Source organism: Tasmannia lanceolata, unplaced genomic scaffold (genome assembly GCF_043159265.1).
Source record: "Tasmannia lanceolata isolate RefF3 unplaced genomic scaffold, GAP_Taslan_0.1 ptg000005l, whole genome shotgun sequence".
Classification (NCBI taxonomy): domain Eukaryota; kingdom Viridiplantae; phylum Streptophyta; class Magnoliopsida; order Canellales; family Winteraceae; genus Tasmannia; species Tasmannia lanceolata.
The window spans coordinates 10,073,908-10,100,557 of NW_027518682.1; the positions used below are offsets into that span (position 1 = coordinate 10,073,908).

Below are 26,650 nucleotides of genomic sequence, written 5' to 3' on the forward strand. Positions count from 1 at the left end.
ATTCCCTCTTTTAAAAAATGCCATTAAATTGAGAGGGATATTTGTTTTAGAGGTAGAGGGCTATATAGTTAGGCTTATCAACGGATTAAGATGGTCTGACAAATACTTTAGATTGGCCTACATTTACATAGACACACAATGAGATTTGTCGGATCCAATTCAAATACAAATTCCACTATCTAAAATCAAGTCGGATAGGGGTTGGGCCTGTAGCTCAATGGTTGAGGCTGTTTCTTAACCTTGAGGTCGCAGATTCGATCCCAGCTTATCTGTAAAAGAAAAGAAAAAATAAAAGTCGGATTGGGACCCACAATATTGAGGGGGATTTTGATATTTTGGCATAAAAATGAGAAAAACAAAAAATATAAAAAATCTCACTTTTTCATCATAAAGCCAAAACTTGGTCTTGAGTTTTATTTACATAGATTTAGTCTAAACTTTTTATTGATAGATCTAAAAAGGCTTCATTCAAAATGGATTTTGTCGTAGACACCAAAAGTAGGATCCAAGAACTATGATTAGGAAAATTCACAAGTAGGATCTAAATGGGTCCAGGACAAGACATAGGTGGATCCAATATAAGTTGGGACACGTTGATACAATACAAGATGTGATTTGATGCGGATTTAGAGAGGGGAGGGTGATAAGTTTTGTGAGAAAATAAGAAAATAAAAAAGAGTTTTTAGGATTTGTGATGACAAAAAGTCGGGAGTGGGGGTTAAAATTTGAGAGAAAGAGGTAACAAAATTTAATGAAAAGATCCATTAATTTTTAATAAACCCTATAAAATAGCTAGCTAGGAGGTGCTCCTCTTTAAAATTAATGTGTAAAAATGTTGAAACCAGCGATAGCTGATGGCCATGAAATGGGATAGATGGGAAATAAAAGAGGAGATGCGAGGCCTATTCATTGGAAAGAAACCCCTCCTAACTAAGTTAAAGCTGTCGTCCTACTTGTGTGATTAGCAAAACTAGCAAGAATCTTGTTATCCCTGGATTCTCCAAAGATAAAATTGAACATGGCCGAATGTGAAAAAAAGTTGAAGAAATATCTGCCAACAATAGAGTAGTTAACAAATTAATATAATGGTTTGTACCGATAAAAGCCTTCTTTTAGTCAACAAAATAAATTGAAGAGATAGCTACCGAATCAGTGTTTATCTTGTAGTGTACGTTTTAATGACTTGTTTTAAATCCTCTTTAATTACCATGAAAATTAGCCTTTCTCCTGTAGTGTCAGAAAGAGGTAGAAATATGTAGAAGAGCAACGTTACAAACAAGGATAGAGTCAGAGCCTTGGTAGTCTTGTTTGGTGGCTGAAGGTAACAAAGTATCAAGTATGTGTCAGTGTGTCACATGATTTGTTTTACCCGTTTCGAGTCATTATTGATCACTTGATGGAAGGGACGTGACAACAAAAGCAGAGGGTAAATCACCGTCTCGACATGTTTGATTGAACCAGCTCTTGCATCGGAGTGCAATGTGGCCATGTTTGGCAAAAATCTGACAAATGAGAAAGGTATAACCGGATTAATTGGATGGATGGCACCAAGAATGCCAAATTGTAACGATTGAATTTAAACTGAGAATCTGATCATGGGCTTGAGAAGTGTTAGAGTAATTAGGTCAAGCAAGAGGTTGCTTGAAGCATTACACCCAAGGTATCTAATTTGGAATACCAAGTTTGTTGCCTCCAGCCCCTATATATAGAGATACACTAGGGTTATAAGAGGTTAATGGGCTCCAGCCCAAATGGGCCCACTACACCTGGTCCATTACCTATTGGGCTTATATTAGAACATACATGGGTCATATTATATACCCAACAATCTCCTCCTATGTTCTACATATAGCACAATCTAATAGATAGATAATGTGATGTCCAAACAAAATTATTGAATCATCCATATCACCATATGGTCTATATCATAAAAGATCTGTAATCCAAATGAAAACATGAATCCTTTTATGAGAAACCATGAGTTTTAGATATACAACAAGCTAAACTCAACCAAAATGTAGTTTCACATATAAGTGAACCCCACTGATCTTAGATGAATTCATTCATGAGGTATGATTCTCATCAGGATCCAAAATAAAGTTCCACAAAAAAGTGAACTCTATGCATACTGAAATGTAAGCATAGTCTTTATGACTTTAGAAGATTTACTCATCAAGTAAGTCATCTTCATCAAAGTCCAAATCAAGACAAGCTCCTCCTTTTCGCCAATCCATGTGAATTACCAAATATGGATTTCATGAAAATGAATCCAATCATTTATGTAAAACACTAAAGTATCTAGTTCTACCTGAAGAAGAACTTAGTACAATTTCATAATTCACTAAAGTATCTAGTTCTACTTGAAGAAGAACTTAGTACAATTCAAAATTGCTGAAAAAATTATCAGTATCACTCTCACCATAAGCATCATTGTCAAGTTTTAATAAAGAACAAGACCTAAACAGCTTCTTTTGCAAATAACCATTCCTAATTGTCAAGTTTCATGAAAGAACAAGACCAAATAATTTCTTTTGCAAAGAACCATTTCATGTTTCTTTTTGGAATGTTACAGTCATCTTATCCATATTTGAGTTAAACTGTATCATCAAGTTTGGAATGTACAACCTTTCCCAAAAAGGACATGTCATCAAATGTGGAATGACACACAATAACTGTAAACATCGTCGAAACATATCAAGTGCTTATCTTGGCCAAAAGGGAGATTCGAAGATTCAAAATAACATGGATGTAGGTTAAGTCCAGTCTATATAGACTTTAACCACATCTCCCTCACAGTTTTGAATATTCGATTTTTGGTCAACCTCTATATGAGAGCATCGGCTATATTATCCTTCGATTTCGTATCAATCAAAGTGATAATCTCGTGTTCTTGAGATAATTCAGCATGGCATGTTTCAGCCTAAGATGTCTCCTCTTACCATTAAAGAGTGAGTTCTTCATAATCGTAATTGTAGCTTGATTATCACAGAACACACTTAAGGAACTGATCCTTAACTGGGTCAGTGGAATGTCCATAACCATAATCAAAATCTTTATCTCCGCTGCTTTCATTTGCAACTGAAGCTAGAGCATAAAGTTCCAATTCGACTTCCACACGACAGCAGTAGATTTGCTGTCCCCTGATTCTGATCCCCATGATTCATCAGAATATTCTTCCACGAAAAGTGGATGGCCACCATAGTTTTGAGCATACTCTTGAGTACACGAAAGGTATCTCATCAGCCTCATAAGGGCATCTCTATGCTCATGGCCAGGATTGCTAGTAAAAATGACTCAGCATGCCAACTATAAAGGCTATGTCTGGCCTAGTGCAACACAAACATGAGGCTACCAATTAGTTTAGAATAATCTAACTGACTCACACTGTCTCTTCCTTAGAGATCAGCTTCTTGGTATAATTAAAATGGTGTCTCAATCGGTTTGCACTCACTGCATCCTCAAAAGAAAAGAAGTTTTTCGTATAATGGGCTAAGCCAAGGGTGATTCCTTGCCTTTCAAAAACTTACTTTCATACCAAGAGTGGTGTTAACAACACCCAGGTCTTTTCATGTCGAAGTCTTTACCCAAGGGTAGTTTCATATTTCTCATCACAGAAAGAGATTGGAAAGAAGAATCAACATCTACATACAAACAAATAATCATGACCTTATTCGACACAAAACGATAGTAAAGGCATGTATCCGAGTTATATGTCAGAAACTCAAAGCTCTTGACTACTTTGCCAAATTTCTAATGTCACAATTTAGGTGCTTGATTAAGACCATAACAAACTTTGTATAATCACATACAAATATCTACTTGCAGCCCGTAGTCTTGGCCCCTTTTGGCAAATCAACTAGCTGTCAAGTTAGATTTTCTAACAGAGAGCTCATTTCATCATGAATGGCTTCTGCCCACAACACAGAGTCCCTAGATCTCATCACGTCCTGATAGGATGATGGATCATTCTTCAATTGGTAGGTCACAAAGTCCTCACCAAATTCTTGGGTACTCTATCACATGGAGGAGCATATAGAGATTTAGGATGTGATTTGCAGTCAAAGCTGCCTCTCCCCAAATGCAACTAGGCATGCCAACTAACATTAACATGGAGTTTAACATTGAAGTTAACGTCCTATTCTTACACTCAGCTATGCCAATTGATTGAGACGAGAGAGGAGCAGTAGTTTCAAGGATTACGCCCTAAGAGGCACATAATTCCTTGAACTCTGTCAATGTGTATCTTCTCCTTCTCGATCACCCCTAACTCTCACACTTGTCAAAAGTAATTGACATATATAATGGTATCTTATGAGTATTAGTAAGTTAGATCATTTTCTGATAGTGCACATGTCCCAATCGGTTGTGTAACAACTTAGGATCAATTAGCAGTGAACAATCCTGACTAACAGTCTCATTTTTTTAAACTCAAACCATACATACCATCTATCAAATATGCACAATCAAAATAGTATGAGTTAACAATCAAAGTTACTCTACCACACATAAATGAAGTACATATGCCAGCATAGTCTAAAAGACTAATAGAAATTAAATTCTTTTGAGGAGCAAGAACTACTTTAACAATTTTTAAAGTTGGTATTTGTCCTGAAGAAAGGACCAAGTTCGCAGTACCAGCGTGAGGCACCTCAACCTCTGCTCCACTAGCCACTGTAACGGTCTCTTTCGCGGCAACAACATCAACTAGTAGTTTTTTGGAGTTGCAAACATGACAAGTGGCTCCTGTATCTAACCACCAATCTGAAGAAGTATTGACCTTACCATTTCCTAACATGGCAGCAAAACTCTTAGGCTCAGCACTGTCCACCATCATATGAGCTTTCTTTTGTGGTGTGTTAGATTTAGCCTTCTTAGGTTGTTTACACTCTGCAGCAAAGTGACCCCATTTCCTACAGTTGTGGCACTTGCCCTTCCTTTTCTAAAAGATAGTCTTTTTGGCCTCCAACTTGGGATGTTCACTTTTAGGTGACTTGGATTTCCGAGAAAATTTCTTGGGATTTGTTACCACGTTAGCAGCAGATTGTTGCTGTCTAACCATCTCCAAGTTATTCCTGGCTCAATTCTCATCGGCGATTTGAATGAATCGTTTGAGATCATCCAGTCTCACTTGCACTTTTTTCCTATACATTTCAGTATTAAAAAAAATGCCATTGAGATTCATCAACTTCTTCATTCGAGTCAGCAAAGGTACTCAAAACGGTGTAAAAATAATTCATATATTTAGACCGAATTGAGTCTTTCACTTCCATGAATTAAACTCAGATCCACCAAATGATTGAAGTTTGACCATCTCAAAGGGAATAGTAGTCTTTTCCATTTTAGGCTAACTACAAAAGTAAATATGGAAAGAGTGCACCTGATTTGTGTATCGCGAAAGCCGAAGCCAAATGGATGAACCAAATCGCGTACCAAATCCAAATCCAACAGCCAAGGTGAAACCCTTCAGCAATAGATAACCACCAAGGTAATACCCAAACCCAACTGACAACCATTGGGATTTACAGGGGGTGAACCAGAGAATAAAGAAACAGCCAAGGTTAAACCCGAGGCATTTAGGCTCATGCAAGAACTGGTGGCGAACCAAACAGATTCAAAAGAACCCAAACTGTCAACAAAACTGGTTGTAGAGAACTGGTCTAAAACCAGTTTCACAAACTGAACCAGTTGTAATGTCTGAGAAAACTAGTTCCAAAAAACCGGCCACAAATGCCGCGAAGGTAACCAGTTAGGATTCGGCAATGGGGAGTTCCTCCAAAGGAATTCAAATATGGGATTTATACCCAAAAAAAAAATGTGAATTCAGCAATGGTAGTGTACTTGTGTGTCACCGACAAAGGAGAAGAGAGAATTACCCCAAAACGTTCTTCAAGAATACGCAAGTGAGTGGGCTTCTTTTCACATTGCTATATGCATAGCCCAAGATGTAATGAAAGACAAAAGGGGGTGCTAACAATAACAGCCTCTGAGTTCATTCAACAAAACAGAATCTGTTGTTCTTGGACGAGAAAGAGAATCAGCCCCAAAACTAATCCAAACGACAGATCTTGGCCCAATATGACCAGACTTTTTGGGGAAGAAGACAAAGAAGAGGCACATACCCGTATGACCCCCAACAAAACGATGGTTGGATGGCAAAAGAAACGTGGGTTTCTAGTGGTACGTGGCTGAAGCGAAGGATAAAAATCCAATTACCAAAGGGCAAGCGAGATATGGCAGATGTCTTCTTTTGAAACCACCAATGGATGAAATACAAACAGTGATTGGGTGGAATACAAGCAAACAAACGATCTTATAACCCTCTTTTATTCTGTTGAAACCACATCAACAGACGTCCCTGTTTTGTTAAGAGAGGCAGACGATCCACCATGAGAATAAACCCACCTCAATTTGAGAGATAATAATCCCATGCCCAAATCGATTCTAGGGATTCAAAGCACGCCCAAAACCGATTTGACCGGTATGAAACCCACATCAAATAACGATGAAAGAAACCCACTTCAAAATAAAATCGCTGTGGAGGGTTTGAACGTGAGATCCAAAGTCGAAATCCCACTCTTCTACAAACGTTAATCGAATGGTAAAAGTTCCCTTCCCTTCAAAAACGAGAACCAATGCCGAGAGATAGAAGCAGACGTCCAAAATTAGGGCTTGAAAAATTAATGCTTCAAGATTGTTAGAGTAATTAGGTCAAGCAAGAGGTTGCTTGAAGCATTACACCCAAGGTATCTAATTTGGAATACCAAGTTTGTTGCCTCCAGCCCCTATATATAGAGATACACTAGGGTTATAAGAGGTTAATGGGCTCCAGCCCAAATGGGCCCACTACACCTGGTCCATTACCTATTGGGCTTATATTAGAACATACATGGGTCATATTATATACCCAATAAGAAGTAGCCCTTCCCCACCTCTACTACATTTATGAGGGCGAGAAGAATCACGATTTTCTATAGCAGTAAAGGCAGTGGAATGAACCATTGACTGATTAGCATGCAAACATGTTTAAGGCGAAGTGCTTAACTATAAAGAAAAGATTGCAGATCCTAAAAAGAAATAGGATGTTCCCTAACAATAACGGTTGTACAAAAAGGTTCGAACTCAGGAGGAGGAGGAGGAAGAACCCAAAGTATGGAGAACTAGATTTACATCAGAGATAGGTTAGTTGATAGCAACAAGAGCATCAACAAAACTTTTTATTTGTGGGAGATAATTTGCTATTAAAGATGATATTTTCTTGATGGATTGTAGTTGATAGAGAAGATAAAGAATGCAGGTATTAGATGCCGCAGGGAATCAAGATTCGAGTGCAACCCAAACATCATGGGAAGTTTGAAGGTATATAACTTCAGCTAGGAGCTAGCTTAGAACATCTTCGGTAAGAGTGACATTGAGCCTACTCAAATGCCAAAAGCATTTGATCAACACAAACCCAAGTGATACAGTCGAGATTTGGATTAATTTTAAAAGGGTTTTGCTAACGATGTTAAGAGCACTCATTAAGATGCATTGGAAACATAATTTTACACATGTTTCAAAACACATGTAAAATGAGGAATCATAGAATGAAGGGTGCCCTTGCAAAAATCAGCTTCAAGGGCGGCCCTATTGGTTGATTTCTTCAAAGTCAACACGGTTTCCAATTTTTTAGGTGCGAATCACTTTTTTCCACGCCACACTTTGCAATCAACCAATAGGGACTCCCTTGATGCTGATTTTTGCTAGGGTGCCCTTCATATTCTATCATTCCTCGTGTAAAATTATGCTTCCAACAGAAACGCATTTTATAAAAACCTTAGCAGTGAAGGCTGACTCTATGTCTTCAGCCCGGAGTTGATCCAGGCAAGATTAGGTATAGCAGATATTTGATCCAGATAAGATTAGTGATTTATGGATAGAAGCTTAAGTACGGAACCATCTGTGTTTTCGCTAGCTCCTCTGTTTACGAGTATTATTTGCATGCAAAAAGGGAAGTCGTAATTTTCGAGCACCGAATGCTGAAAGTGGAAAAAAAATGAATGCAATTGAATGTTGCATGAAATACAGGTGGAACATGTGAACATCCCGTGGAGATAGAACAAAAAAACCTAACTTTCTCTCTCATAGACTAGTTAAACTGGGAGACCCAAATGACGTAGGAAACAAGGCACTAAAACCCAGTGGAAGGAAATGACAAGTTAAGGGCGACAAGTCAGATGAAAGATAAGGATAGTTGGATCCATAATATGAATAGCCCACCACATAGAATTGATGTTTTTCCAATTAGCAAGTCCCCTAGAAGCAATAACTTTGAAAAAATAATTGTTATGTTGAGGGGATAAAGTCTATTGCTAACGATGATATCTAGACGACTTTTTCAAAGAAACGCACATTACTACGTGGATTTGATGGATGATGGAAATTTCAAATTTGATTGGTCGTCATATGTCTTGTCTCCATATGCTCAACCTTTATATCCATTGACAGAAGCCCGCATTAAAAAAGCCTATAAAAATCCTTTGCCACCCCCCAAACATCTACTTTCTTGCCATAACCAGTCAGATAAATGAGTAGATAAGTGAACAAAACCAAGATTCCATCTTGCTTTGAATTTTTAATTATATTCTAGTCTTGCATATAAACGGGAGTTCCCCCATAAGACAGTACACTTCACGTCCTTCGCTTTCTTCACCGTAGTAGGTTGCACTTTGTTTACATCTCCCCACTCCATTGGTTACAAAAGAAGAAGAAGAAGGCCATGAAACAGATCGACGAGCCACGAAGAATAACTCACTCAGAAAACGAAGAGTTCCTAAGCAGACTCAAAGGAAGGAAAACGAGGCAAGGCTTGCTTTTTTTTTTTTGACATAGGGTATTCCCACCCCATTTTAGGGCGGGGCTAATCCTATGGACTCGTGCAATCACCTGTAAACCACGCGCCATGGCTTTACCATAGGCAAGGCCTGTAGTGGCAGCAAAGTAATAATAATAATAATAATAATAAGATGATTTAGATCATAAAGCTAACTAAATGAATATGGGTATTGTTGTGTTCTTACTATTGTACTAACTGGGTTTTATTTGCATGAACCTTGGTGTTCTTGTTTTCTAGGTTGGGCATCCATGAGCCCAAAATCGAGGTACGTTTCGAGGAGCTATGTGTAGAAGCCAAAGTGATGGTTGGCGGTGGGGCTCGTCCCACCCTCTTCAATGCTACCATAAACGCAGCTGAGGTATTAACATTTAGATCTTCCATTGTAATTTTAGATTGTAAAATTATTTGAGGACACCCCAAGATTGGTCTCTGGCTATGGGCCCTGCACGTGGGACTAGACCAAACTGCGCAGTCTGGCTCATGTGCTGGGGCCTGGGGGTGCAGCCAGAGTCCGTCCCGGCATTAACGTTTCTCTTGCCATGGTCTCTGGCGATAGGCCCTGCATATGGCTCAGCGATTTGAGGTATAGATTTGGAGTGAGTGGATGATAAGTTGGAGTGACTGGATAGGGTCATTTAGCTCCACAAATTTTTTCTTCTACGTTTCACAGGAAGTGAAAGACTTTTTTCAAGTCTCCAAGGGAAGATAATAGCAACACACATGGAGCAGGAAATTCAGCTATGCGATATACTATGCAAAAACTATCAAGTTACCACGTAACTTCTGCTAAGCTTCCAATAGGCACTTCCTTATTGATTAGTAGAAGATACCCTTACTAGCTAGTAGCTAGGACCTCACTGATGGTATCATGTCCTTAATTCCACTGTTAGATCAAAATTTTACGGCCAAGAGTGATTTTTACGGGGCAGCTTGAACAATCTTAATTACACTTTCTCATGTGGGACCAAAACACTGATTATTAGCATTGATTCCGAGATTGACTGTCAACAACAAAGAAAATGCAAATGGGGGCTAAGGGTTGTGGTCACCATAAAAAAATTCAGTTTTTTTTTTTTATATAATATAAGAGGCATATATTATTAAGGAAAATGATAGTTCTACCCCTTGGTTTTTGCTTTTTTATCATTTAAATAAAAGACAAAGAAGATGGCACTTGCCTTCACTTGTGAACATCATTGATGTGTACCTGATACACATGCATATGTGACCATAGACTGTATGGGTGGCCTAGCGATGATCTAGAAGATCAACGGTCTTGATTTCACATACATGTCCCCACGTGAGACCCAAAATTGTCTATTACGATTGGGCGTGGAGGAAGTGACTATTCGTAGTCGTTCTCCAATTATAATTGCGTCAGATGTGATGTAACGTGACATGCTAACTTTTGCCGTGATAACGTTCGTCTTGGACAGGAAATTATGGGGCTCGTGGGTGCGGTTCCTTCGAAGAAGAGGCCTCTCAAGCTTCTACAGGGATTGAAAGGGATCATAAAGCCATCTAGGTATCTGATCATATCTCTTGCTTTTGCTTCTGCTTCTCTACTAGCACATTCAAGAAATAGCGACATTCAAAGAGTGTCGTTTGATCATCTCGACCGTTCATTAGTGCATTCAATCAATGATGGGCCACAGTACAATATTCATATAACACAGTCTGAGCTTCATGGATATTTTTTGTTAGGGAAAGGACATATATTTGCTTCCTTTTCGCATCCCCAGGCCACCCCTTCATAAGTCATAACTCATAAATACAATAGGTGCTGGCCGGGGAAGACAACATAGGGGTTAGATATGGGTTAGCCACATAGGGGCGTTAGATGTTTCTACTTTTTGGAAAACAACCAGTACAGAAGATTTTGGGGCTAATTTCTCAATATTGATATTACTATAACGATTTTTTAAGGGCAGTGATAAATCGACCCCCCAAAATGATAAATCGACTCCCCATGTGTCTATCTCTCTCCTCTTTCTCTCTCTAACCCAGAGGAGAGAGAAAGACACATGGGAGTCGATTTATCATATTTGGGAGTGGATTTATCACTCTTCTTTTTTAATTGTAACTCTCTTAATTAAGATTACTTTTTTTTTGCTAAGAGGTGTAGAAAAGGTTTGACAAGATTATTCATTTAGCAAATTGGATTTGTAATTAGATTTCAGAGCAAATATCTGCTATCGCCTCCAATTATGAGCGTGTATCATTTCTATCCTTCTAAAAGGGTGCAGCGTTAAGGAGGTGTTTGATTCTAGGGAAAAGAAAATTATATAAATTAATATTTTTCATGGAGGATAACGTATATTTCAAAAAGTACTGTACGTTCCACAACATAGGATGATCCAAACCGTCCATCTGGTGGAACACAACATCAATAGGTTCAGCCCCAAAAATAATCTCCATAGGATGATCCTAGCCCTCCGATCTATAGAGGTTTCCATGGATTTGAGGGCTAAGATCATCCTATGGAATTATTTTTTGGCACAACCTATTTACGTTGTGTTCCGTCACGTGGACGGTTTGGATCATCCGTTTAGTACTTTTTGAAAAATAAGGGACTACAAGGGCTTACACCGTATAAAATCGCTTTCCCTACATCCAAACAGCCCCTAAAAGTCATATAACTTTAAAAAAAAGGGGAAATGATTTCAGCACAACTATGTTTTGATACAAGACGCCCATGTATCTTGTCTTTTAGCATTTAACTGTCACTAAGTGCTTTTTGAGGATCATAAAAACCCTTTTACAACTTTTTAAATATAAAAGACAAGAAACATGAGCATCATGTATAAAAACATGGGTTTACCCCAACTTTGATCAATCAACATTGCACATAGGACAATGCTAAAAAGACTGATGGTTAGGCTTATTCCTGACGCTCTGTTTTTTCTGTAGTTTTTGAGAACTGATTGCGAGTCCTGAACTGATTATTAGACCACAAAATAAGTTAAACAATTGATTCTTGCACATGGGATGTTCTCTCGGCATGGGACCAAGACCGTGTGGATCATCTCATGGCATATTTTCTACAAGATCAAGTCTTGATCCTCATCACTGATCCAATTTGAACAGTTTAGATCATTTGATCACACAGCCACGTGATACACAAGCATTTACAAACATGATTAAACTTTCATTGTCTTGATTGCGTTATATCATTGCCAGGATGACTTTGCTTCTAGGACCTCCAGGGTCTGGAAAGTCCACCTTGTTACGGGCTCTCGCAGGAAAGCTTGATCCTAGCCTAAAGGTAAGTGGCCCCATAGCCAGAAAACTTGATCCTAGCCATATGAACCCCTTCCGAAATAGATAAGAAATGTTCTTGAATATTTCCAATATATCAACAAGAAAATATTATCAAACTATCACAATATTTAATGGGACGTTCATATGTTCGCCCCCTTTTCTTCCCTGGCTCTAGTGTACATATGACCACTCCCTTTTAGGGGTGCAACTCGGGTCATGTTGGGTCCGGTTTAGGCCAACCTGACTTGAGGAACCCTTTTTTCCAACCCGACTTGAGTTCAACCTGACCCGACCCTAGTTTTCAAGCTTACGAAAAAAAAAAAAAAAAAATTCATAAAAAATGTCAGGGTTCACTCGGGTCGGGTTGCCAAACCCTCAACTCGAACCTCACCCGAATTCAACCCAGGTTGGGAAAATTCAACTTGAACCTAAACCCGACCTGAACTCAATTCGACTTGACTTTTTTTTCCGGGTTGACCTTGTTGGGTTCGAGTTGAACCCGACCCGAGTTGCACCCCTACTTGCTTTACACTATATGGGGGTGGCCCAAGGAAGGAAAGGGGTGCGAATATATCACTTCCCTGTTTAAAAGCACGATAATATCTGACACACTTGTTCATGTTTGTTTTTCCTTCACAGGTAAGCGGAAGAGTAACTTACAATGGGAAAGAACTGACCCACTTCATCCCCCAACGTACATGTGCGTACGTTACTCAAAATGACATTCATCATGCGGAGATGACCGTGAGGGAGACGTTGGATTTCTCAAGACGCGTGTTAGGAGCCGGGGACACAACTGGTGAGCGTCCTCCTTTCCCTCTCCTTTCAAAATTTAACAAAGGAATTACTTAAGACACCTATACCCGATGTTAAAGTATAAAAGATTAAATACGGCCTTCTTCGACAACTTAAGCTTTTGGAGTAAACTAGTAGTTTCACAAGGTATCAGAGCAATGCCTGGGTTCAAACCTTCTTGATAGCAAAATCCACATGCAATGACAAAACCCAAAAGAGGGGTCACATGTGCCATGTGTAGGCCAACCCTAAAAAGAGGGGCCACGCGCGAGGGGAAGTGTTAAAGTATAAAAGATTAAATGCTGCCTTCTCCAATAGCTTAAGCTTTTAGAGTAAACTGGTAGTTTTACATGTTAACTTACCAACTTCTCCAAAAGTTTAAGTTGTTGGAGGAAGGCGTTATTTATCTTTTATACTTTAACACTCCCCGCACGTGTGGCCCACTTGGCAAACACGTGGCACATGTGGTCCGACTTTCGGTCGACCATCACATGTGGATTTTTGCTATCCGGGAGTTTTGAACTCGAGACTAATGGCACACCCTGTTTTTTTTTTTTTCCACCATGGCTGCTTTTGTTAGTGTTTATATAGTATTTAGTAAGAGATGCAAATGACAGTTGCAGCAAGGAACAAGATAGCTGGCATTGAGCCCGACCCAGAGCTTGATGCCTTCATCCAGGTGATTTGTTCTTTTCATCTTCCTTTATTACTAGGCAAATGATATTTCCAATTCCACTCCTTTGCCCAACGTTTCCACCATCCTTCTTGTTATTTTCCTGCAAATGACCAGAAAAAGACAAACAAAATGGAGTGGAAAAGGGTCTGTTATTTTATATTCTCACTCGCTTTAATTTTATTACTGCTGCCTAGGCTTCCAGCGCCGACGAAAACGGGAGAAAATTTGTGACTGATTACGTCCTCCGGGTAATTCTCTTACTCTGCGTTCTTAATTTAATTTAATTGAACCTTCCACAGTGATACCATTTTTGCGAAGAGGAGCATTTTGGTGGGTTGTGAGGCCACTCGAAATTGTGATTTTAGGGTGAAATCCATACCCAGTCTAAATAGACAACAATGAGAGATGCCCGATTGAGTACCTAGTACCAAGGTTTTAAATTTCGGCGTTCGGATTTCGGTGAGGACCAAAATCGAAACGTTCCGGTAGAAATTTTGGCTAAATATTTGATAAAATATTAATTTTTTATTCCTTTACAGAATTTCACCCGAAATTTCGGGAGAAAAATATGGGATTTCAATATCTTCTGCCGACCGAAATTTCGGGATTTCAGTTTCGGTGAGGACCGAAATTATAGCCGAAATTGAAATTTAAAACCTTGGTACCAACACACCACACCAAATTATAATATCAATGACTTAGAACATATCAAAATATTCCTAGACAACAATGAGAGATGCCCGATTGAGAAACAAGGTAAATGCCTACACAGCACGCCAAACTATACTATCAATGACTTAGAACATATCAAAATATTCCTTTGTAATTGAATTTTACGTGTCTGAGAAAGAATTGCTCCTAGACGGTCTAGCTTGCCTTCTTTAGCCCAATTGGCATGGCTGATTCTAGTTATGTGTAAGCATTCTCTCCTTATCGGCCCAATATTTTATATTGAAAGGTTTGATGAGCCTCTTTGGATTGAAGGCCATTCATTAAATACTATTTGTTGGGTGTGGAGGAAGAATAATGGTCCTCGTGAGTTAGCTAATATCATTCAAGATATTATGGAATTTTTTTATAAGTATTGTAGAAAATTGTTGAGCCAAAACCGATGTGATTTATGGACAAATCAAAGAAAATAGCAATAACACACAAGCATCGAAAGTACACAAAGATTTCCATTGGTCGGCATAGAATCCTTCATCCACAGTGAGTCCATACTCCATAGAAAGTACACAAAGATTTGAATTGTGTACTTTATTTTCCATTCCCGAAGAGAACTCCTCTCCCTGTCTTCAACCAAATTCCAGTGAAGAGAACCCATCTTTGCCCCAAGAAGAGCCAAATCTCCCTTTACACCATCACCAAGCAGAACACCATCATGATCAGGAAGACACCTCTGTGTTTGTCTCTAACTCTAGAACCTGGATCAGTTTGTGATTCAGAAAATCGGTTTTCTGATGAAGAGACAGAGAATGAAGAAGAGAAGAAACCAGAAGATGGTGAAGAAGATCACCCTCAACAGAAGAAAAATGAAACCCCCCTCATAGGACTTCTAAACCCCCAAAGGTTGAGAAGTTGAGGAAGAGCATGAGAGCAAGGAAATTTAGCCAAAAGATGAAAGAAGTCTTTGATCACTAGGGGCCAAAATGGGGCCTGGCTCTAGAATTCACGTGTATTCTCTCTTGTTGTGCTTGTCTTAAGTTTTGATTTCAAGGGTATTATGTCCTTGTTTGTTCGGCCCCCTTCGTTAGCCATTGTTCTAAGGTTTGGGGCATCGTCTTCTCCCTTTTATTGTAACATCTTTCTTTAATCAATATACTGGTAGGGGTCCGCCTAACCCCAGCTTACCGATCAAAAAAGAAAAAAAGAAGATTTGAATTGTTCGGCATAGAAGCCTTCATCCACTGCGAGTCAATGAGAAGTTCTACTATCAACAAGAAATGGAAAGATTACAATGGTTCCCCTGATCAATCTAAACTCAGATGGATCATCCCAAACATTTTCCTAAATCCCCTCCTTTAACTTCTCTGTCTCATTTTCCCATAAGAGTGCTCTCTCACCACACATCCCTCTCTTCATAGTTAAAGAGGGTATATAAGGTTCTCCTAAACGTGAGTCCCGCCTACACTTCCTAGCCAACCTAGAAAATAACATAAGAGCCCCCACAACTGTTTGGCTGTGAAATAAGACAAAACCCAACAAGCATGCTATTTTGATATTCTTAAAGGTGGCTAATGTATTGGTGGACTCCCTTGCAGAACAGAGGATGCTAGATTTGTGTTGGGCAAGCTCTGCCCCTGCTGGAATCATGTTCTGTTCTAATAAAGTTTTGTCACCATTTTAGAGGGGGAGGGAGAGAGCTGATCATTAATAGGCAGCTTCAACACTTGGAAACTATATCTAATTTTCTTTGGTTTTACTGACATGTTCTTGGGACATTATAGCCATTGTTATAGCAGAGGGGGCTACTCATTGTATTGCTCCATTGTTAATGGTTTGTTATAATAATTTAATTTTGTGGCTTCGCAGATGCTAGGATTGTACGAATGTGCAGATACAATAATAGGTGACGAGATGAGAAGAGGAATTTCAGGTGGACAAAAGAAACGAGTCACCATTGGTAAGCCATTAGATATGTATCATAGCCCCAAAAATGGTCACAGTGAAATGATACTGCTTTATTTATATCAAGTATTTATGTTGCAGGAGAGATGCTGGTGGGACTAGCAAAAACCTTCTTCATGGACGACATATCGACCGGATTAGACAGCTCCACCACTGTTGAGATCATGAAGTTTCTGAAGCAAATGGTGCATTTGATGGATCTAACCATAGTTATTTCTCTTCTTCAACCGCCACCCGAAGCATTCGATCTTTTTGACGACATTATCCTTCTATGCGAAGGGAGAATTGCTTATCAAGGTCCTCGGGAAAATGTTTTAGAGTTCTTTGAGTCCATGGGTTTCAAGTGTCCTGTGAGGAAAAATACAGCGGACTTCCTCCAAGAGGTATTTCATGATGCATTTCTCACTTGTCTAGAAGTCTGTTATGGCTCAAAAATTACCCATGCGAACTATACATAAAATATCAAATATGATTACCTAATCTTTTTTGACGATTATCTAGTCCATCTCAATATACTGAGCCCTGTAATGGAACACAGTTATTGCAAAGGAAACGAAGTAGTCGAAATCTTCAAGGACTTGAAATCTATTTTAACAATATCACCCCTGTTACAATTTTATCTTTTGCAAAAGAAGAAAGATGGTTGCATTATATATGTTGTTTTATTTAACTAAACCTTAATGAGTAAATGAAAAAGAATCAAACAGTTGAAATTTTAGTATCTTTAATCTGTAAGTCCTATAATGAATTTAAATGTTTTTTTAACTGCAGGTAATTTCAAAGATGGATCAAGCACAATATTGGGCGAATAAGCATGTAGAGTATCAGTACATCCCGGTGGAGAAATTCGTTGAATCTTTCTGTTCATTTCGTCTCGGCAGGCTTATAGAAAACCAATTGCTCCAGCCATTCAGCCAGAAAAGAAGTGACTCTTCAGTTCTATCAAAAGAAAACTATCACATTCTGAAGTGGGAACAGTTCAAGGCATGCTTCTCCAGGGAATTGCTTTTGATGAAGCGTAACTCTTTAGCGCACTTGTTCAAGACCATGCAAATATCAGTGTTAGCCTTTGTGGTGATGACACTTTTCCTCCGAACAAATATGAACCATGGCTCTATTGTTGATGCAAATAGATACATGGGAGCCATCTTCTCCGGGGTAGTTGTCATAAACCTTAATAGCATGACAGAGTTAATCATAATGATAATGAGGCTCACAACCTTCTACAGGCAGAAAGAGTTATTGTTTTTGCCAAGTTGGGCCTTCCTTTCATCAATTTTCCTCCTTAGCATCCCCATGTCATTGCTCGAAACCGGAATATGGACTTGTTCAACATATTTTGTCATTGGGTTCGCACCGTCTGCAATAAGGTATCAAAGTTCATTGTATATCTGTCTCCTTTTTCCATTTGTTTTTTTGCTCCATGTTGAGGTGAAAGTAACATATATTTGTACCTTGTTTTGTGTTCTCCTGTAGATTTCTTCAGCAATTCCTGGCATTTTTTTGTATACATCAGACGTCAACGAGTCTTTTCCGTTTCATTGCTGTTGTCGCAAGAACCCAAGTCGTGGCCAATGCACTGGGTATTTCTTTAATGGTAGCTATTTACACTCTCGGAGGTTTTCTCATATCAAAAGGTCAGATTTAATTCATTTGCAACTTCTGTATTTCATGTAGCAAAGTTATAAATAAACACGAATGTCTGTCCTGTGTTTACCATTTCGATCTCTGTTCATCTCCAGATAATCTCCAGTCTTGGTGGGCTTGGGGAAATTGGGTCTCCCCTATGACATATGCTCAGAATGCAGTAGCCATCATCGAATTTCTCGACAAAAGATGGAACATGGCAAGCACACATTTTCTCATAATTGATGACTATATATATATATATATATATATATAGAGAGAGAGAGAGAGAGAGAGAGAGAGAGAGAGAGAGAGAGAGAGAGAGAGAGAGAGAGAGAGAGAGAGAGAGAGAGAGAGAGTTACACTAATGTTTATGTTCTCTGTAACAGCCAATTTCTGACAGAAACATCAATGAAGACACCATTGGTAAGGCATTCCTTAGATCAAGAGGATTGTTTACGGAGTGGTACTGGTTCTGGATTTGTATGGGAGCATTAATGGGATTTTCACTGCTCTTCAACATTTTATGCATTTTGGCCTTGGAATATTTCAAGGGTATGCAATCTCATGCCCATGACCCATCTTGAACACTTTAGAAGCCAGAATTCATAAAGCCAATGAGAAATAACAGTCAGAATTTCTATCATTGTTTGCAGCTCCAGGTAAACGTCAAGCAAGTGTATTCATTCAGTCCATTGCCATTGATCAGACCAACATGTTTGATATCGAAGCAACAACCAGGGCATCTCATAAGAGTGGGATGGTTTTACCTTTTCAGCCCATTACCTTTGCATTCAGCCACATAAGTTACTATGTAGACATCCCTGATGTAAATTCTCTACTTATCAACCATCCTCTTGTGAAATTAAATTTTAGTCTCAAAAGCTAATGCATAGCAGTATGCTACCCTCATTGGCAAGTGATATAACGTTTTGTAACTTACAACATCATATAGCAGTGCCATTGATTTATGCTGTATCTTTAATTTCTAATGATCAGGAGATGGCGAAACATAGACTTTCAGAGAAAAAACTTCATCTGTTGAGGGATGTCAGTGGTGCTTTTAAACCTGGTGTTTTAACCGCGTTAATGGGGGTGACGGGTGCTGGAAAAACCACATTGCTAGATGTTTTAGCTGGAAGAAAGACGGAAGGATATATCAAAGGTAGTATCCATATCTCTGGTTATCCGAAAAGGCAAGAAACTTTTGCTAGGATTTCTGGATACTGTGAACAGACTGATATACACTCGCCTTTCGTCACTGTCCGAGAATCCCTTCAGTATTCTGCATGGTTGCGACTCCCTTCCCACATTAAACCTCAGATAAGAAATGTATGTTTCTCGACATTAGTTGGCAGTTCTATAAAGGGAAGTGTTTCTTGAGTGGCTATTTTTTTTTTCAGGCCTTTGTAGATGAAGTCATGGACTTGGTTGAGCTCAAGGCATTGGAGAATGCAATGGTGGGTCTGGCAGGAATTAATGGACTTTCAACTGAACAAAGAAAACGGTTGACTATTGCAGTGGAGTTGGTTGCTAGCCCTTCAATTATTTTCATGGATGAACCTACGTCCGGGTTGGATGCTCGAGCTGCAGCAATTGTTATGAGGACAGTGAGAAACACAGTTGACACAGGACGCACTGTTGTCTGCACAATTCACCAGCCCAGCATAGATATCTTTGAATCTTTCGACGAGGTAGGTACAAACAATGGCTACTATGACTTTAAATATGTGATATGGTTAATTACAAAAAGACATGGAAATAGCATGGTTTAAGAGAAATTATTAGGATATGACTTCTAAGTTAATATTTTTGCAGTTGCTACTGATGAAAAGAGGAGGGCTACTAATTTATGGTGGGCCCTTAGGCCCTTTCTCTGATAAATTGGTTCAGTATTTTGAGGTATGAAGAGAGCCAAGATTCAACTGCACTATTTTCTCCGATGATTTGTTTACTTTTCTTATATGTACCAGAAAATGTTTAATTGAATCCAGTGCATTCTGAACAGGCGGTTCCGGGTGTGCCAAAAATCAAGCATGATCAAAATCCAGCAGCATGGGTGCTGGATGTGAGTTCTTCTGCCATGGAATATGAGATTGGCATAGATTTTGCAGAAGTTTTCAGCAGCTCATATTTATACAAGTAACTCATTCAATCTCCTTCAACAGATCAGCTAATTCTGATGATTAGATTACTCAGATTAATTTCTTGAATTTCTAATAAGTGGGCATTTGTTTTTTCAGGAAAAACATGGAACTCATTCGTGTTTTGAGCAAGGAAAAATCAAATTCAGGGCCCTTGTATTTTCCTTCCAAATATACACAAAGCTTCAGAGTACAATGTGCTGCTTGCCTAATGAAGCAACACTGGTCTTACTGGAAAGACCCAGAACACAACATGTTTCGTTTTATCATTACAATTGCATCTACACTTTTATTTGGCACGGTCTTCTGGGACATTGGTTCCAAGATGTAAGCCTCAAATGATGTCTCATTTACTTTGCAAATGAGAATTTCAGCTGACAAGTCTCTCCGTGTTCTACAATAACAGAACCACAGAGCAAGACCTCTTCAACATTCTAGGAGCCTTGTACGGGGCAGCGTTGTTTCTTGGGTTTCCAACTTCTACCATGGTACAGCCAATTGTGTGGCTGGAGAGGGCAGCATTCTATCGTGAAACATCGGCAGGGATGTATTCTTCCATGCCTTATGCCATTGCTCAGGTAACTTCCTTCCCCTTTTTTATCCTATCAAAAGCTAGTTGGAAGAAATTTAAGCATTCAATCATGAGGGCACTATGGTTACTCTATATATTATTATCCCCACCTCGCATCCGCCTAGTTCATCTTTGAAACTAATCGAGGTTTAATAGCCATTAAGACTACTATGAAAAGTATGTAACTCCTTCGCTTAGAAGTTTTGCTTGAATGCATTATGCCTTCCTCTTTAAAAGAACTTTCGTTCAATCTCAACCAAAAAAGAAAGAACCAAGACACAGGTTTGCTGTCATTTTTCTTTCCTGAAACTGATGGATATGTTAGTGGAAGGAATAGTTGATTCAATGGGTTGTTAGTCTATAAGAATTGATTGGGAGTGGTTTAAAAACATGTAAAATTATTTAGGGGATATGAAACATGTGGTTTAGCGAATCTCAACTTGGGATATGAGGATGCATACATAAAGATGTTGTTTTTTCTCCCTCTTCAATTGTGTAACCATAGATCCTTGCATGTTAAATAATCTCATAGAAAATCAATTGGATTTCTTCATCAAATATGTAAATCCAAGCATATTATATCTTTGTGGAGGAATGCACAAGTATGTGAGCACCCAAAAGTGTCGCAGCATTACTAGTACAAGCATGTCCAATAACATCGTTAAATCTTTGTATACGATGGAAGTGCTAAATTTTCCTTTCTTATATGCAGGTAGCCATTGAAATTCCATATATCATTATTCAAGTCCTTATCTTCTCCCTTATCGCATATCCAATGATGGGATTTCAATGGGCAGCATTAAAATTCTTCTGGTTCATCTCCTTGATGTTCTTGAATTTCATGTACTTCGTACTGTTTGGGATGGTGACAGTTGCACTCACACCTAACCAGGAAATAGCTGCAATTCTCTCCTTCTTTTTCTATGTTTTATGGAATCTCTTCTCTGGTTTCTTCATTCCTAGGCTGGTATGAGCTTTCCTCCTTTTTCCCTTCTTTTTTATCTCATTTTTTGGTCCATTTTGGCATTAATGGTTGAGATTACGGTGTTGATACAGATGATTCCAATTTGGTGGAGATGGTTTTATTGGGCTAATCCTGCTGCATGGACTGTTTATGGTTTGATGGTTTCCCAATTGGGAGACAGAGTTGATATTATCCACATTCCTGGACAATCAGATCAAACTGTCAAGGATTTTCTTACATATTACCTTGGTTTGGAAGCTAACCATTTTGCACTTGTTGTAGCCCTTCATGTGGGTATAATTGTTTTATTTTTATTGATTTTTGGGTTCAGCATCAAACATCTGAATTTCCAGAGGAGATGATAAAAAAAGCTTCATTTTCTTAATGAAATTTTTTCATCATCTCCTCTGGAAATTCAGATTTTTGTATTTAAGATGATGAACCAGTAGGCTTACTGTGAAATTCATTGAAACTGTAATATATGAGAATAAAAGACCAACTTTTGCAAATGTTAGTTATCCAAGATGTTAAATGAAGTTATATGTCAACTTGTTCTCAAAAATTCAAACTTGTTTAAGATGATGTTTATTCTGAAATGTTCTCTAATTAAACATCCATTCTATCATTATCTAAGACAACAATCAATTATGGGACCAACCAATACCAAAATACTGCATAACTAATTTAAGAATGCCTAATCAAATTGAAGTGCTTAAAGTGTTCCTGTAATGTACATCTGATTGATCAAAAGTCCAAATAATAGGGAAATAGTTAGAAAAAGCATCCAAAACACGTCAGAGTCACTGAAGTGTGTAACATGTGTTGCACACTTAGGCCCTGTCCGTTTTGGATTTTGAGAATGATTTTCAGTCCAAAATTGATTTATTGCACTCAGAGCTGTATTGCCATTCATAGTTTAACCCATACACCTGATTAACTCGAAAATGGTAATCAATCCAGACTTTAGTCAGAGGTTAGTCAGCCAAAGCACATAAAATGTTAAACAACAAAGTGGAGGGTGTTGTTCTAATGACCACACATGAGACACTATAATCTATAAAATGTTCAAAACAACAGAGTGGAGGGTGTTGTTCTAATGACCACACATGAGACACTATAATCTCTCTCTCTCTCTCTCTCTCTCTCTCTCTCTCTCTCTCGCGCGCGCGCACAAAACACTAGTGTTCCTCACCCCCTAACAAATTAGTTTTTTTTTCCTAAAAATTTCTACTTTTTCATATACAAGAAATTATTAAGAGTTCAAGAACCCAACCTCTCTAAATTACGGGTTCCACCCATTCATATCATGAGAATAGAGTCAATAGACAGAATTTAATTCTCTAAAATTATGTTGTAAAAAATCTCTTATATGTCTTCTTATTTCCATTGAATCTAGTTATTGGGATCTTCCGTCAATTAGGTTGGGTTTTCGTTACAAATGATTCAACAACTGGATACTCCTTATGGTACATGGCTGACTGGACTCTTCATTTTGTCCCTGACTGACATGAACGTGTCACCCAACTGATTTTGAACATATTTGAAATATGCTAAGAGCTGAAAACCTCGATGTCTATAAGAGAAGACAAGATTTTGAAAACTGCTTGCATTTCAAAATGAGGAAAACTTTTGTGTGCTCGAGCGCATATAAGCGCCAAAAACACATTGGGCCTACATATTAGGGATGATCCGAAGCATTCATTTGAAAGGCCCTTACATAGATAGGGTGTATACCAAAAATCAGCACCATAGGATCATCCTAGGGTGTCCATTTGTGAAGGTGCCCATTTTTTCCCTCCTCAAAATGGAAGGATTAGGATGATCCAATGGAGCTGATTTTTTGTGGACACCCTATTTATGTAAGGGCCTTTCAAATGAATGCTTTGGATCATACCAAAAATGTGGGCCCCATATGTTTTTGAAGCTCGAGCGCATATAATCTTATATGCACTCGAGCGCATATAATCTTATATGCACTCGAGCGCACAAACAGTCTGCCCTTTCAAAATAAGTAAAAGGTCTTCAAAATTACACCTAAAAAACTGGTTTCCAAAATACCCAAGCCTTGTAGGAACAAGAATTAAATCCCTAGAGAACTTGTAGAAAACCTAAACGTGGGGTCCACCCCAGTTGATCCACCCCTTGGCCAACAAATCTGCAAGCCTGTGACCAATTTGCCCATATGTACTCTGATTAGCCATCCTAAAATTTAGGGTTTAGATTACTATCATAATTAAAAGACAATTCACTCATATGTACTCTGATTAGCCATCCTAAAATTTAGGGTTTAGATTACTATCATAATTAAAAGACAATTCACTCCTATTTCATTTTCTCTTAGGTGCTTTCTAAGCATAGGAATGAGACAAAACACGCTCCAGTGTAAAGTTTATCAATTCAAGACCATACTTTTAAATCTCAACCAAAAGAAGATATTGGTCACATGCTGGCAGATTTGTTGCTATAAAGTCTTTGTAGGGACGGAAGAATAGCAAAGGTTGTTTGCCTTTTTGTGAAGATATTTTGATGGATCTTAATGAAGGGTGGCCTATGTCAAAGGAAAAGTGTACATACAATATTAGTGGTGGTAGATCGACTACCGTATATGCACATTTTATGTTCATATCCCCACCAACTCTCTTTAACTTATGCACCAGGAACGGCCAAGACAGCAGTGGCGGAACAAGAACTCTTATATTGAAATGAGATCATCAATGAACTAAAAGAGAAAATAATGGGGGCTCAGGCTAGAATGAAAAAATATGGGCGATGATATTATCACCCCCAGTGCAGTAGGCATGCGCCCCCCTTGTAAGGTGATTTGACGTCAAAAAGCCTTACAGTTGCCAACTTTTCAAGTCAAATCAGGTTATAAGGGGGTGCAGCGTAACGCAGGGGGAGTGTAAATACGGCAGTGATAAATCGACTCCCCAAATGGATAAATCGACTCCCCATGTTTCTATCTCTCTACTCAAAAAAATGAAGAAAAAAAAATCCTTGTACAACACCAAGTGCCATTAGATAGAGAAGCGAATGAGAAAAATGATTCCAAAACCCCTGGCTGTTCTAGACCCTTGGATGAAGAAGAGGAAATTAGAAGTCCTTATCCATTGACAGGGTCTCTCACCCGCTTGTGCCCAAGTCAGTTTTCCGATTGTGCCCTTGTGGATCAGGACAAAATTTAAGGGGTGGGTTCAGTGTCCAATCAGGGTCTACTAGTTAGTTGAATGTTGGTTTCAAACACTTTGAATATGTCCTATCAATTAGCTTAGGCTTCTCTAATGCTGTTGCAGTCGTCCTATGTTTTTGGTATGTTTCTATTTCATGATAAGGGGCGGTCGGATCCTTATCTGTACGCAATCGTATGAAAACAATAGGAGGTTTAGGGTTCCATCGAAGCAGGCCTGTTTGGATGGTAAGAATTTTCTGGAAAAGTTTGGATAGGAAAAATACTTTTAAAATTTCCTACTTTTTAACAGACGAAAAAGGATAATGGGATTTAACCCTATTCAAATTTTATTTATAGGGGCTACAATTTATGATGATATTCATCCAAATTCACCATAATCACATCATTTCCCTCTAAATCATGGAGGAAAAATATTTCCCAAGAAAATCTTTTCCATTAGTAATGTTTTTCGCTGGATCCAAAATACACTTGACGTTCCAAGGACTGTGTTTAAAACAGAAGCAAGGAGAAAATTCTCACAGAACAAAGTAAATTACCAGCAACTATAGAAAATGGAGAGACAAAATTTGAGCCAACTGTCATCTTCATTCAGAGAATGGTTGAACGTTATAATCAGGCAGTGAATAAAGTGCAAGTACAATGGGCCAATCTACCAATTGTTGATGCTTTGGCGAGGTCTTTAAGGAGAGCCTTACAATATTTACAGCAACTCAACCTTGTGGGCAAGGGTGAATATTATGTGTTAGACGATCAAAGGAAGAGAAGAAACAGGTCATTTTTGGGCGCTAATTTAGCTCTAGTATGTGTTGGCCCCAATTGGCTGGATCGATAATGCTGTGTTGTGATCCTAAGAGCAAGGGAGCTTAGGAGACACACGGCCAAGGTGCTCGTGCAGAGCTCCACTTGAACACAAGTGTAACACCAAAATAATTTTTTTTTATATATCTTAAAGTAACTTAATTACAATAGACTTGGTGTTCTTTCCCCTTTTCCCTTAAAATCTATACACGTCTTCGAAGCTTCTCTCTAAACTTCCAATTTCTACAACAATGACTCTATACTTATTGTTAACTTACCAACTTTTCCAAAAGCTTAAGCTATTGGAGAAAGGCTTTATCTTTATACTTTTAACACTCCCCCGCACATGTGGCCCACCTGGCAAACACGTGGTACATGTGGTCCCACTTTGGCCCGACTATCGCATGTGGATTTTTGCTATCCGGGAGGTTTAAACTCGAGACCTTTGGCTTTGATACCATGTTAACTTACCAACTTCTCCAAAAGCTTAAGCTGTTGGATAAAGGTGTTATTTATCTTTTATACTTTTAATACTTATAGACTCAAGACTTACCTAAAATAGCAAATACATTAAACACTTGTAGTCCCCATGAGTCCTTTAGGAATCCTAAGCAACAACACAGGGAATCCACATTGACTCTTTGATATTCTAGCCTAGACTTTAAGGACAATAGAAAACACAAAAGACACTTCACTACACTTAATAACTACGCTAGAAGACCACAATGACCTTTCACATATTGATTTTGATTTACAATTTCCAACGGCATGCTAGGGTTTTCTCCAACTATCCCTTCTTTCCCTCTCTTAGGATTTACCCATCCCTTTCAAATCATCGTTCATTTTTAAAACGGTTGAAGGCAGTTTTTCTTATTGCTCTTATCAAAATTAGTACTTCTTCACTTGTGATCATTTTGTTAGCTTCCCTAAAAAAATTTGAATGTCTTCCATCCATTCCTATTCCCATGCTCGCAACCAAAACTTGAGTTTCAAAACTCACACCCAGATGAGAACCTAGCCACATTAAAAGGGAGTCAACTTGGGTGGTTGTCAATTTTTAATTAGCTCGGGTAAGTCAAAGGAGTTCTGATTGATTTAGTAGGACAAAACTACAGTTTTGATGGG

The 26,650-nt window shown here is 38.6% G+C and overlaps 1 protein-coding gene across 1 annotated transcript; it reads left to right on the plus strand.

The window, feature by feature from the left end:
• Nucleotides 1–8,528: 8,528 nt before the first annotated feature.
• On the plus strand, nucleotides 8,529–22,085 carry LOC143877437 (ABC transporter G family member 45-like). The gene is made up of 22 exons (XM_077379479.1): nucleotides 8,529–8,838; nucleotides 9,110–9,230; nucleotides 10,309–10,397; nucleotides 12,053–12,137; nucleotides 12,773–12,932; nucleotides 13,546–13,607; nucleotides 13,799–13,852; nucleotides 16,137–16,227; nucleotides 16,314–16,615; nucleotides 17,004–17,602; nucleotides 17,709–17,869; nucleotides 17,975–18,078; nucleotides 18,248–18,413; nucleotides 18,515–18,687; nucleotides 18,858–19,190; nucleotides 19,262–19,552; nucleotides 19,677–19,760; nucleotides 19,867–20,000; nucleotides 20,102–20,329; nucleotides 20,409–20,580; nucleotides 21,286–21,540; nucleotides 21,630–22,085. Exons 1-22 carry the CDS (start codon nucleotides 8,756–8,758, stop codon nucleotides 21,897–21,899), a joined length of 4,017 nt encoding a protein of 1,338 aa, XP_077235594.1. The 5' UTR covers nucleotides 8,529–8,755; the 3' UTR covers nucleotides 21,900–22,085.
• Nucleotides 22,086–26,650: the final 4,565 nt, after the last annotated feature.

Excerpts from the sequence above, each read along its gene's own strand:
- LOC143877437 (XM_077379479.1), top strand. The coding sequence starts at position 8,756 with ATGAAACAGATCGACGAGCCACGAAGAATAACTCACTCAGAAAACGAA. Across the intron at positions 12,138-12,772 it reads AGCTTGATCCTAGCCTAAAG|GTAAGCGGAAGAGTAACTTA; the intron begins GTAAGTGGCCCC and ends TTTCCTTCACAG. Across the intron at positions 16,616-17,003 it reads CAGCGGACTTCCTCCAAGAG|GTAATTTCAAAGATGGATCA; the intron begins GTATTTCATGAT and ends TTTTAACTGCAG.